The sequence below is a fragment of the Oryctolagus cuniculus genome, chromosome 11, assembly GCF_051225735.1.
Source record: "Oryctolagus cuniculus isolate XC-2025 breed Fujian yellow rabbit chromosome 11, ASM5122573v1, whole genome shotgun sequence".
In the NCBI taxonomy this organism is placed as follows: Eukaryota; Metazoa; Chordata; class Mammalia; order Lagomorpha; family Leporidae; genus Oryctolagus; species Oryctolagus cuniculus.
Genome location: NC_142877.1, coordinates 16,785,050 through 16,797,458, shown reverse-complemented (window position 1 = coordinate 16,797,458; position 12,409 = coordinate 16,785,050). Strand labels below are relative to the sequence as shown.

Here is a 12,409-nt window from a genome sequence, read left to right as displayed (position 1 = left end):
ACAGGGCACACAGATAACCCTGTCCTTTAGCCAACATCCATTAGCGTTTGTGTCCATGCTTAGGGTTTCTGTTTTGTATGTGGGAAAGGCAGGGGAATTTGGGCCGGGGGAACTAGGATGAGGAGAAGGGAGGATGCTGCGGTCCAGGATCATGGCAGGTCCCTCGACTTGGACATGGCTGTGTTCCCTCAGCAGGGGTGCAGGCAATGAGACCGCAGGCAGAAGCAGGACACACACTGGGGGTGCCGTGTGTTTCCTTAGTTCACTGCCTCACCACTGCAAGAGGATGTTCAATTACTTGGAGGCTTAGGAAACACTGGCCCTGCATTTCCCCCAGCATCCATGCCCACAATTCTTATTCGATTGGTCTGAAACGTGGCCTGGGTGTCGGAATTTTTAAAACCTCCCCAGGTATTTCTAACATGCAGCCAAGGTGGAAAACTTCTGACGGACAGCCAGGTCTGCGTGGCAGGGAACGTTTTTCTTGTGGGTCTCCTTGAGTTCTTAGGAGCCCCAGGCCCACAGCCAGTCAGAATAGCTACAGCCTGAGCATAACCACAGGGGTGGTACCCCAGGAGTGGAGCCCTGGGGTTCCCCATGGGAAGGAGGCCTGTTGGTTCCTGCTCAGTCTCCCAGAATATCAGCCATAGGGGGTTCTCTGAATCATTTTGATCCACACTCTTGCCTTGGCTTCATAAATCTAGAAGGTTGGCGGGGGGGCAGGGGGGGGCATTGACCTGTCTACCGTCTCCCAGATCCTTCTTGAAAGTGACAGGACTGGAATCCAGGCATTCTGACTTTCAATTCAGGACTATTCATGTTTCACTTCAAATAATGGAACTTAAAATATGAACTAGGAGACTCAAGCCTTCATGTCAAAGAGAAGAAGCTGATTTTATGGCTTTACATTCAGAGAGTGTGTGGGCCTGCCTGGGCTCTGAGCCCAATCTCCTGGTTCCGGCAGTCCCTTCTTTTCCTTGAATTGCTGTGCTGGCCGCCTACCTGCCTCTGCCTCTGGTGTCTGGGCTGCAATCACCATGAGATTTAACATGCAAATCTACTTAAAACCAACCAACCAATCAACCAGCTTGCTCCCTTCTATGGCTCTCATGGCCCCCGAAATAAAATCCAACCTCCTTAGCCCAACAAATACACGCTCTGGTGACCCTTGCCCTGTTGACAATGTCAGCCCTGCCTCCCTCCATGCCCTCTCCCCTCTCTGTGTACCAACTGTCCCAGCTCCTGCGTCATCCTGCTCCGTACACTCGCATGCCATGCTTTGTTCTGGTTCCTCTTCATGGAACACGCTCCCCTCCTTTCACTGGCTTATTCCTGTTTCTCAAGCTTTGATTTAGGCTTTAGGTCTCCCGGAGACTCACTGCCCATCTACCTGTGTGCTAGGCTAACACATCCCACCCTACGGGTCCCTATTGCTCTGCTTGTACCTCTATTGCTGCCCTTTGCCAAGAAGCTAAAATGATCGATTTATAAACCTGTCTCTAAGAAAGGACTCTAAGTCCCCCAGAAGTCAAGGGCTTTATTTACTCCTCAGTTCCTAGACCTGAGCCCAAGAACTGTCCTAGGGAAGCGATTACTTGTCTCAAAGAAAAGACCAGTCCTTGATCCTTGTCTCTGTCTATGCTCGCATGGTAACCTAATCCAGTCTTGTGACTTTAATATCATCCATAGGCCAATAATTCCCAAAGCTTTCTCTCTCCAGCCCAGGCTTCTAGCCCAGATTTAACACTCATGTAGATAGCTTCCCACCTGCCACCCTCACAAGGATGCCCAATACACATTACAAACTCAGGTCAAATGGAAGCTTTAGCTGTTCCTCCTCTGTTCTACCTGCAGCATCTTGGTCTGTGGCAGTTCCATCCCTCTAGTGGCAACTGCCTTAGAGTCATTCTTAATTCCTCTCTTTCTCTGACATGCTACATATTAGGAAATCCTGTTGGCGCCATCTTTAAAATATATTCAGATGCAGGCAGCTGTGGCTGTGGTTAAGGCTCCACTGTGATACCTGCACTCCATAGTGAAGTGCTGGGTTTGTGTTTTGGCTCTGCTTTCGCACTTTAATTTCCTACTAATGTGCACCCTGGGAGGCAGCAGTGATGGCTCAAGTAGTTTAGTCCCTCCTGCCCTTGTAGGAGAATTGTGTTGAGTTCTTGGCTTCTGGCTGGTCTAGTCCTGGCTTTTGTAGGTATTTGAGAAGAGAACCTCTGTTTGTCTCTTTCTCCCAGTCTGTCCCCTCCCTGCCTTTCAAATATACAGGTACATATTTATACATATTCAAATGTGTGTATCTGTGTGTGTGTATAAATTCAGAATCTAACCACTTCTTGCAATATCCTCTGCTATTCCTAGCCTTTGGCACTAGCCTCTATCCTGGGTTACTGCAATGCCTCCTAACTGGTCTCCCTGCATTCACCCTTGCCTCCTTATTTCCACATAGAGTTTAGCATGAGTCTTTCAAAATAAAGTCAGATAATTATCGCTTATCTTCTCACAATGTTTCAGTAGCTTTCCACTTCATTCAGAGTGAAAGCCCACGTTCTTATAATGACTTGCGATGTACTACATGGGCAGGTCCCTCTCTAGTTCTACAGTGTAATCTTCTGTTATCTTTACTCCTTGCTCCTGCTTCTCCACGCCAGTTTCATTACTCCCTGCACCGGGAACGCTCTTGCTCCAGACATCTTCTACCGGGTCCAGGTCCATATCTCACTTTCTAATGAAGCAATACCCTTCTACACCACTTAATACTAGAACCTCCTTTACTTCATGTCCTGGGCATACACCATCTCCCTTCGTTGATCTACTCCTCCTTTTCCAATGCTATTTAAGTACTGTATTATCTGAAGATTTTCCCATACCTCCTATTCTTCATGCTCTTCTAGAATCTGGCAACTGTTGCTCCTCAAGAGATGGTGTCTAATTCCTCCCCCCTTAAATGTGGAAATTGCTTATAACCAATAGAATGAGGCTGTAATGATATAGTGTGACATTCACATCTAGGTCCCAAACATGACACACTTTTCACCTGGTTAGCTGGGAAGCACATTTTTGGAGCTCTGAGCCACCATATAAGTGTCCAACTATGGTTGACTCATGGTTAGGATGATTCTAGCTATAACAGGAACCTTGATGACCACAGTGACATCCAGTAAGCCTAGGAAAGTGCACTCGCACATTGTGGAAAGACTTTCAGTAAGTAATGTTTTCCAATTAACCCTCTGATAATCAAAAAATACTGTTAACTAGAAGCTAAGCATTCCAGCCAGCTAATTAACATAATTTGAACAAATTAAAGACAAGCCTAGCCTCATTAGAGATATTTCTGGTTGAGGTTCAAATGGTGGAATATGCATATTGTTTGCTGTCTCATTATAAAAGTTATAAAAGCAGCTTATTCCCACACTAGAAGGATTGGAAAATGCAAAAAGGTACAAAGAAGACATTTTACAAAGCAGCCCACCAAACGGGGATGGCTGATTTTAAAAGAAATGTCATTCTGAAAGGAAATGCACCAAAATAGTCAACTACATTTGTCTTTCTCTCTTCAAAGTTTACGTGGCACATTGTGAGAACACGTCTTTCTCAGACTTTGGTCACTTATCTCTTTTACCAATAAGTCACATAGCTCCCTTAATGCTATTTGAAACTTTAAACCAAGTCACTATGACCAATAAACCATCTCGACATTGAATATGTCTCTACAAATCACACACTTTCTCCTGACATTTGTTCAACCAACAGATCTGTAGACATATGCATAAACACACACATGTGTACCCCACTCTCCCCTCAGAGGCTGGGGCCATTCAACTGCTTAAGAAATAAGATTCAGGGATGGGAAGTTAATGAGCTCATTTCCTCTGATTCTCATTTCAATATTCTTGCCCAGATTTGTAGACAGGGCATATGAAAAATGCTATTTTCCTTAAACCATATTTGAAATTAACTGCTGGCTCTCCCAAGCTGGTAATTACTCACACCCATTGACATAAACGTTTTGGTTCTCATAAATATGTCAAACATGCCCCTTGCCACCATGTTTTATACGCTCATAAAGTTTTAGGACCAGACAGGCCCTTGGAAATCACCTTATCCAAATTCATCCTTCAGTTAATAAAGATTTTGGAAACTCAGAGAGCTAAGATCACTTTACTTACTGTACTGAAATCCAAATTTCAGCTGTGTAAACCCTCAGTTTAGCACCATTTCATGACCTCACACAACTTCTGAAATATTGCTCTGTAAGCTCCTTCCTGGAATATAACCTGAGAGACACACTTAGTTCGCAGGATCGAGGGTTCCAAACGTGTGGAGGGTGAGCTGGTGAGTCGTCACTGCACCCAGTGAAACTGCACCAAACGTATCTGGGGCACACGCTGCATGTGATCGAGTGAAAAGAAAATCTAAGAGAAAACTCACGCATATAACTCAGAGCATGGCACACAGAAGATGCTCAAGGGACATTTGGGGAAGGAAGGGGGAGAGGGAGGGAGGCAGGGACAGCGGGGGAGACACAGCTTGTTTTTAACACTGGCTACAGCTGGGTTGTACTTGTACTAGGAGAGTTGCAAGGTTTCTCTTGGGAGCTGCTGCTGGTTCTGGAAAACAGCTTAATGGATTTTTCCTTCTATTTTGCTTTACTTTTGTTTGTAAAAGGTGTTGTCTAATGGGCAAGGTTTGAAACAAAAGGAGTGAGGGCAGACAGCTCAATTGTTCTGCATAACAAAGGAAGGGGGTTGTGAGAGTCTGCTCCTGAGCTCTGTGGAGAGGGGGAAGCCTTGAAGACACCCAAGAGAACACTGGGAAGGGAGTGGGTAGAGATGTGTCAGGACACCAGAACCGCAGAAGGCACTATGGGCACCTGCGTGGTCGCAGAACTCTAAGAACAGCGCCGAGTTACGGTGCTCCCTGTACTTTGCTCAGCCCTCCGTTATTCCTTGAACACCAGCAACAGCCACTACCCACATACCTGTTGTGCAAGAGATGCTTTGGGGAGGAAAGAGAAGGTACTGACTTCAGGGGTGGGGAGAGGCTGCAGGGAGAGGGCACCGCCGTTACCAGAGATGAGGTACCGGGGTCGCTGCTGTGGCGTAGCGGGTAAAGCCGCCACCTGCAGTGCTGGCATCCCATATGGGCACCAGTTCGAGTCTGGGCTGCTCTGCTTCTGATCCAGCTCTCTGCTGTGGCCTGGGAAAGCAGCAGAAGATGGCCCAAGTCCTTGGGCCCCTGCACCCACGTGGGAGACCTGGAAGAAGCTCCTGGTTCCTGGCTTCGGATTGGCGCAGCTCCAGCCATTGCAGCCAGTTGGGGAGTGAAGCAGTGGATGGAAAATCTCTCTCTCTCTGCCTCTCTTCTGTGTAACTCTGACTTTCAAATAAATAAATATTTTTAAAAAACTAGATGAGGTATCGCCTTGGGGAGGAGGTGAGACCCCCACAGAAGCACAAGTACAGGACACGAGGTGAGCTGGGCGAGCAGGCAGGCCAGGAATCAAGGGTGGGACGGGGGTGCTGCCTTTCCTGTAGCTCAGGGGATAGGAGCTTGAGTGCCTGTGTTTTCAAAGGGAAGGAAGGTGTGGCTCCAAAGCTCAGAATTTGTGGAGATAACTAAATAATGACATGGACGGGTGGCGCCTCGACTCACTTGGCTAATCCTCTGCCTCTGCACCCCCCCCCCACTCCAGGGTTCTAGTCCTGGTTGCTCTTCTTCCAGTCCAGCTCTCTGCTGTGGCCCGGGAATGCAGTGGAGGATGGCCCAGGTCCTTGGGCCCTGCACCCGCATGGGAGACCAGGAGGAAGCACCTGGCTCCTGGCTTCAGATTGGCGCAGCTTGCTGGCCGTCGTGGCCATTTGGGGGGGGGGGGACCAACAGAAGGAAGACCTTTCTCTCTGTCTCTCTCACTAACTCTGCCTGTCAAAAAAAAAAAAAAAAAAAAATGACATGGACCGGGAGGGACAAAGAGACAGGGACAGGGAGGAGAAGACAAGGAAGGAGTTCCTAGAATCTTTTAGCTTGGTGCTCCTCAGATTGAACGTGGGGTTCCAGTTAAAATGCGGCTTCTGATTCGGTAGGTCTGGACGGGGCCCAAGACATTGCAGTTCCAGCAGGCCCCCAGGTGATGCTGATGTGGCTGGGCAGGGGGCCACTCTTTTCATAGCAAGACTTTAAAAGTAGCCTAGGAAGCCCCAGAACCAGCGGGGAGTTTTCGCACAGGCTGGTCTCTCACCTCGTATTCCTCTTTGAACCCGTAGCCCTGGCCTCTCTTCATCTGCGTGATGTGCTGCAGCAGGTCGGCCACCCGGATGGCGGGCTGGAACTGGTCCCGGGGGTAGCTCATCTCCACGGGGTCGCAGGTGCGGTAAGGGTGAGTCTGGATCGTGAGGGTGGGCTGGGAGAGCTCCCCGCGGCTGCCATCTGCTTCAAAGAGAAGGGGGCAGAACAGACATCACCTATGGGAGCTTGGTCCTTTGTCCTCCCTGCCTCTCCCAGGGTGGCCTGAGAAGGGTCCAGGGGACGAACTTCGGGCTCAACTGATCAGGACACTGCACAAAGACTCCCGAGACACACTGCTTCCCTGGCACGGCTGGGGTGGTAGACCTAACCATTAAAACAACAAACCAAGTACCCTTGGTTCCTTTCCATTGCAAGGCTGTGTGTTGGTGAAGACCAGGTTCCAGGTTGATTCTCATGCTCTGCCTGTCTCAGACCTTCCTACAGTTCCCCCAGGCTTGTCAGAACAGCCTTGGCCAAGCCCAGACCCAGCGAGGAGCCAGACAAGAGCGATATCCACAGCACTCTTTTGTTTAGGAATCAGGGTGTCTGCGACTAGTTTCTGAGGCCTGCCTGCAGATACGGAACGCCCCAGCATCTGGACAAAGAACCATAAGTCTGCTCTGCTCCATCTGCCTGCATCCCTAGGAGCTGGTTTCTCTACTAGTTTTCTTTGGATTTTCCACTGGGAGGAAGCACAGCCCGTCTTGGACCCAAAGAGCTACAGAGCACTGACCCATTCAGTAGCTCTCTCCAGCGATGGGGTCTGTGGCAGCGACCACCTGCTTCCCATTGTCTAGTTTCTCTGCCACTGCCACTGTGGCTCCAGGAGTATCCCTGACCCCAGCTCGCAGGTAGAGACACCTGAACCTCTTCCTTCAGCCCTGCTGCTTCCCCGAGGCCTGGATCCTAGGCCTCATTTCTTTCATAAAGTCTCTCTTTGAAGTAAGTTCTATACACTGCTCTGATAAAAAATCCTGTACACCCAATGAGCTGATTTAATGGCTTCTTTTAGTTTGGCCATGCTGGAAACTGACACCTGCTCAGGTTGAGTGTGAAATCCACTGTTCCCCTTGGACCTGAAAAGCCAGTATCTTTCCCTACCAGCTCTCTGCTCACATTCATTGTCAGTCTTTCAGGGCTTTTCCAGAACCTTCTAGGCTTGCTTCCCCAGCATCCTCCCACACATGGACTGTGCAAGACCTGCTGGTAGTGTGTACATGATGAAGACTGCCAGATGTGGCAGCTGGTGTGTCCCACCCAGATGTTTTCAGACACTGTGAAGCACCCATGCAGACACCCCTAGGCCTGTGCCCTGGCAGGCTTAGTATATATTTCTGATTCCTTGCACTTGTCTTTTCCTAAGCCACATCCCCTTCAGCTTGTTTGCCTCTCAAGTCACAATAATCCATCAGACACAGTCCCTTTATGTGAAAGGACACTCCACTCCTGTATGAGCACCACCATGCTGTTCCCAGTAAGAAAAAGAAAATGGAGGGACTAGCATTGTGGCGTAGCCAGGAAAGCTACAGCCTGCAGTGCCGACATCCATATGGGCACCAGTTCAAGTCCCGGCTGCTCTGCTGATCCAGCTCTCTGCTATGGCCTGGGAAAGCAGTAGAAGATGGCCCAAGTGCTTGGGTCCCTGCACCCATGTAGGAGACCTAGAAGAAGCTCCTGGCTTTGGGGAGTGAAGCCATGTGGGGAGTGAACTAGCAGGTGGAAGATGTCTCTACCTATGCTTCTTTTTCTAACTTTGCTTCTCACATAAATAAAATAAATCTTGAAAACACAAAGAAAAGCAAAATGGAGCAGAATATTTGGCCTACATGCTTTTCCAGGTGACCAACTTGTCCCAGGCTGCCTGACATGCGTCTGGTTTTGCCAGTGGAAGTCCATGATTTCCATCATGGGAAATCCATCAGTCTTGGGAAAATAGGGCTTACTGGTGACCTTCACGCTTTCAACTATGTCTGTGGATACAGCAGGGGGACACATTTCTCATTTCCATCCTGTTGTCTACCTCCAAGTATTAGCTCTTCCAAGGGACAAGGAGCTAGGAGTAATTTCATTTGTCCAAACTTGAGACAATGATTGGATCACACCTATTCAATGACTTCCTGGTTCAATGTGGGCAGTGAACATAACCAAGGCAGAACCTGGCTCTTTGGGACCCAGCCAAGAAGCCCTGGGTTTGCACACAGGGAAGAAAGGCCTCGAGGAGATGTCAACAAAGCCTTCCTGGCTGCACACAGGAAAACCCTGCTTACCCTTTGGTGATTTGGGGCATAGACAGATGCTTCCTCCCTGGCATTACTCAACTGTAGCCCTGGGCAAATGTGGGGGCTGCCTCCCTTCTCCATCACACCCCAGGAATCATGAGTCGGATTTATTGAGGACTCTGGGAGGCAAGTGGCATGGGAGAGAGAAACAGAGACTCTGCCCTCAAGGCTCGCTGGCCTAGGAAGTAAAACCATCAAGAACCAGCTGAGGCACAGCAAAACAGCCTGCAAGGTGGAGGTGCACCTAGGTGAAGAGGTAAGAGTCCGATGTGGTGCTGTGGAGAGCGAGGTCCTGGGGCAGATCCAGAAAGCACGTGAGTGCGTGGAGACTCTGGAAGCCGTGTGAAGCTGCTGAGAGGTTTTGGAAGCACCCCTTTCTTTACTGACTCTCACTCTTCCTTGCAGCAGTCCTGGCTGCCATGGCTAGGAGGCATCTTTCCAGTGACTGTCACTCCCGGGATTCTGTGCTAGGGCTGGGAATGGAGAAGGCAGAAGCACTTGAGTGAGGGGCTAGATGATTCCCAGGAGAGCTTGAAATGGTGCCCAGAGCCCTGCGTTTCCCACCTAACCCACTATCACATACGGACACCCAACATTGCGCAAAGGACCCAGGGACACCGCTGCATGGTAGACCAGCTGCCTGGCAAAGATAGGCTTCCTACAAATGGGCACCTGGAAATTTCTGTGAGATGCCAAATGTTTCCAAAACCGAGTAGCTACCAAGATGGATATTTCCCTAAACACGTTGCTAGACAGACTGTAAACTTGGTGTCAGCAAAACCAACACTGGAATAGAAAATAAATGTGTTTGAAATTTAACAACTTGCATTGCTGTAACATTTGTAATAATGTCAAAGCTAGTGCTAATGATGCTATGAAGACTTGGAATCAAGGGATTTTCAAGGTTTATTAATTCAACTAGTTGGACTCCTTTTTCCAATGTATCTTACCTCACCTATTCCCTTATTAACCTCTGATAATGCAGAAGTGATGCCTTTTATCACACCCCATTTCACCAGACGCACTATACTTAATTTTCCATCATTAGGTTTAATGAAAACCCAATTTCACAACTCACTTCTCTCAGGAACCTACAAGTAATGCTACGTTTTTATCAGCCCCAATTAAAAAACGTTATGATGTTCCTATTCGAGTGGGAGCCTTAAAACTAATGTGCGATTCTGCTGCTAATTCAACAAGGGCTCCGGAATTCACATGCCGCTCATAAAATGTAACTCAAACCAGCTGGCCCAGGGAGAGAACATTTTTCTTTTTTTTTCCTCACCAGACCCTTAATTTTCATGCCATTTCAACTTCTCATTTACGGGTCTGGCATGTTTATTTATCACATAATAATATTTTGGATTTCTTTCGCACTTTTTATATAGCTGTTGCCTAAGCCTGAGAATTCCCTGCAGTAACTCTTGTCACTGCCTATGAGGGGCATAACGGGTGGGCGAAGGTTTCTTGGTGACATGTGTGAGGTTTTATGTCACCACTGCCCCTCCGATTTCCTCCTTTCTGCTTCTTTACCAACTTCTCTTCCTTGCTGGCAGGGAACCTGCTTTGGCCTCATGTTGTCAAGCAGATCTTCTAGTTTCAGCAACATTTTCCCAGTCACCTCCTAGGAACTGCTACTTCAGCTGGTTAACGGATATTTACTGAGTGCCTGTGTTGTACAAAGCACCATGTTAAATACTACAGACATCCAGGAGCAGGGAGGGAGGTGTGCTCATGGAGAGAGGATACCCAGCCCTTGAGGGAGGACAGAAGAAAGGTAAGGTGTGCATGAACAGATCCAACAGAGGTAGGCAGGGACAGGCACCCAGAAGATGGGAGGACGAGGTGTCCCAGAGTTGGGCAACATGGGTACCCCAGGTTCTAGGCATTCACAAGCTATCTATGGGGCTCTTGTCATAGCTATGTACAATCTATATCAACACTGCCCAGCAGATCTTTCTACTGGGCTCTACTTCTGGGCTCTGCAATAGGGCAGCTGGTAGCCACATGTTGCTACTGAGCATCTGAAATGTGGCTGATGTGGAAGAGGAACTAAATTTTAAATTTAATTTCCATTGATTTAAATTGAACTACTCGTATGTGTTTATGGCTACAGCAGTGGGCTGTGCAGATCTAGAGAAAAAAGAGACAAAAAAGGGAGAGCGCTCCAGAGTCACACAGTGGGGCAAAGAGGTCAAGAGCAGCACCATCTGGGGAAATGCAATGCAAGCCATGCGTGCAATTTAGAATGATGACCTTGAAGCAATATTAAATATGGTAAAAAAGAACATGGGATTTAATTCCAGTAATACCTTTTCTTCAGCCCAATTCATCCAAAATTCTATTTCGACATAAAATCAGTTCAGAGATTTTTAATGCTATATTTACTTTATTGATACAAAGGCTTAAAAATCCGATGTGCCTTTGATGCTTACAGAAAATTTCCATTCAGACTAGCCAAATGTCCAGGGTGCTCCAGACACTAGTGAGTAGTTGCTATTTTATTGGACAGCACAGGTGCACATAGATTTAACCAGAGCCAGATAACGTTCTAAAGAGAGCTAATTTAGAGCTTCAGTGAACTCTAAATAAAAAGACACGGATCTACCAGACAGCTGTAACCCAGAACTATCCAACAATGGAACTTCATATGATGACAGAAGTGTGTTGTATCAGCACTGTTAGCTACTAGCCATCTATGGTTTCTGACCACTTGAAATGCAGCTAGTGTGACTGAGAAAATAATTTTTTACTTTAATTTCTATTTAAATAGCCACAGGTGACTAGTAACTAACTGTATTGAACAGTGGAGATCTATACAAGTCTACTTTTTTTAAAGTAACATGTAATAATTTTCTTTGCCTTATTATGAATGATAGCAAAACATAAAATTATGGATGTGATATACTAATTTTATTTTAATGCTCACTAAAATATTCACAGGGCTGTATCAGAAATGACCTGTCCATGTCCCATGAGAGGGACACAATCTGCACCCTGAGAAACCCTGAGTCTGGGTCTGAGGACCAGAAAGCATGGGAATTGTATCATTAATAAACCAATATGTGTTCCGTGACCTTGGCCAAGTGACAAACCTTCCCGAGCCTCTGTTTTTTCATCAGTAACATGAAGAAAACAAGTACTGTGCAGATCCAACAAGACAGTGCATGCGAAGTGCTCAATACAGTGCCTGGAAAGCAGTGAGGATAATGCTAGCCGTTCTGATGATGTACATGATGTTCTACTGAACACATAGAGTTCACAAACTAGAGATTGAGGGCTTCTCTCTTCTCCTGTTTTCCTTCATGACACACCCCAAAGTCATCTATTTTATTCCATTCCCACAGCTGCTGCTCTAGTTCGAGTCTACAAGGCAGAACTACTCCACTAGTTTCCTAATGACTCTTTGTGCTTTCATGACACTCTTTACTCCGCTTTTAGCAAAAGTCAAGACAAAGTTTCTCAAATAATCAACCAAATTTCTGTAGTTTTGATTTCAGTGTTAATCTCTTATTTCATCTATCAAAATTCTCCCCAAATCCATGTGGCAGGAGAGCTGGAAGAAGGGAAGGGTGTTTAGAGACTGTGGACTCAGAAGGAGAGTCTGAGAGAGGTGAGGTTTGAAGTGGTCAGTAACTGGGTCACCTGCTGAGAGGAGAGTTGTGATGAGAACACACTGTGGGGGCTTTGGCTCTGCAGGTGGAACAGTCAAAATACTGCATCTGAGGATGACAGTTGGATTCAGATTTGACCTTGACAACTTTCTATGGGATCCCAAATAAGTTACTCTAAGACCTTTACTTGTCATTGGTGATGAGCATGATTGATTGCCATCATCA

The 12,409-nt window shown here is 47.1% G+C and overlaps 1 protein-coding gene across 3 annotated transcripts in view; it reads right to left on the bottom strand.

The window, feature by feature from the left end:
- PTPRT (protein tyrosine phosphatase receptor type T) overlaps window positions 1-12,409 on the bottom strand; it is a 1,117,000-nt gene that overhangs the window by 75,642 nt on the left and 1,028,949 nt on the right. For all 3 annotated transcript variants that reach the window (XM_070051826.2, XM_051846098.3, XM_051846094.3), the window contains one exon: window positions 6,245-6,435. In XM_070051826.2, the coding sequence (XP_069907927.2) occupies window positions 6,245-6,435 (191 nt within the window). The remainder of the gene's footprint in view (window positions 1-6,244; window positions 6,436-12,409) is intronic.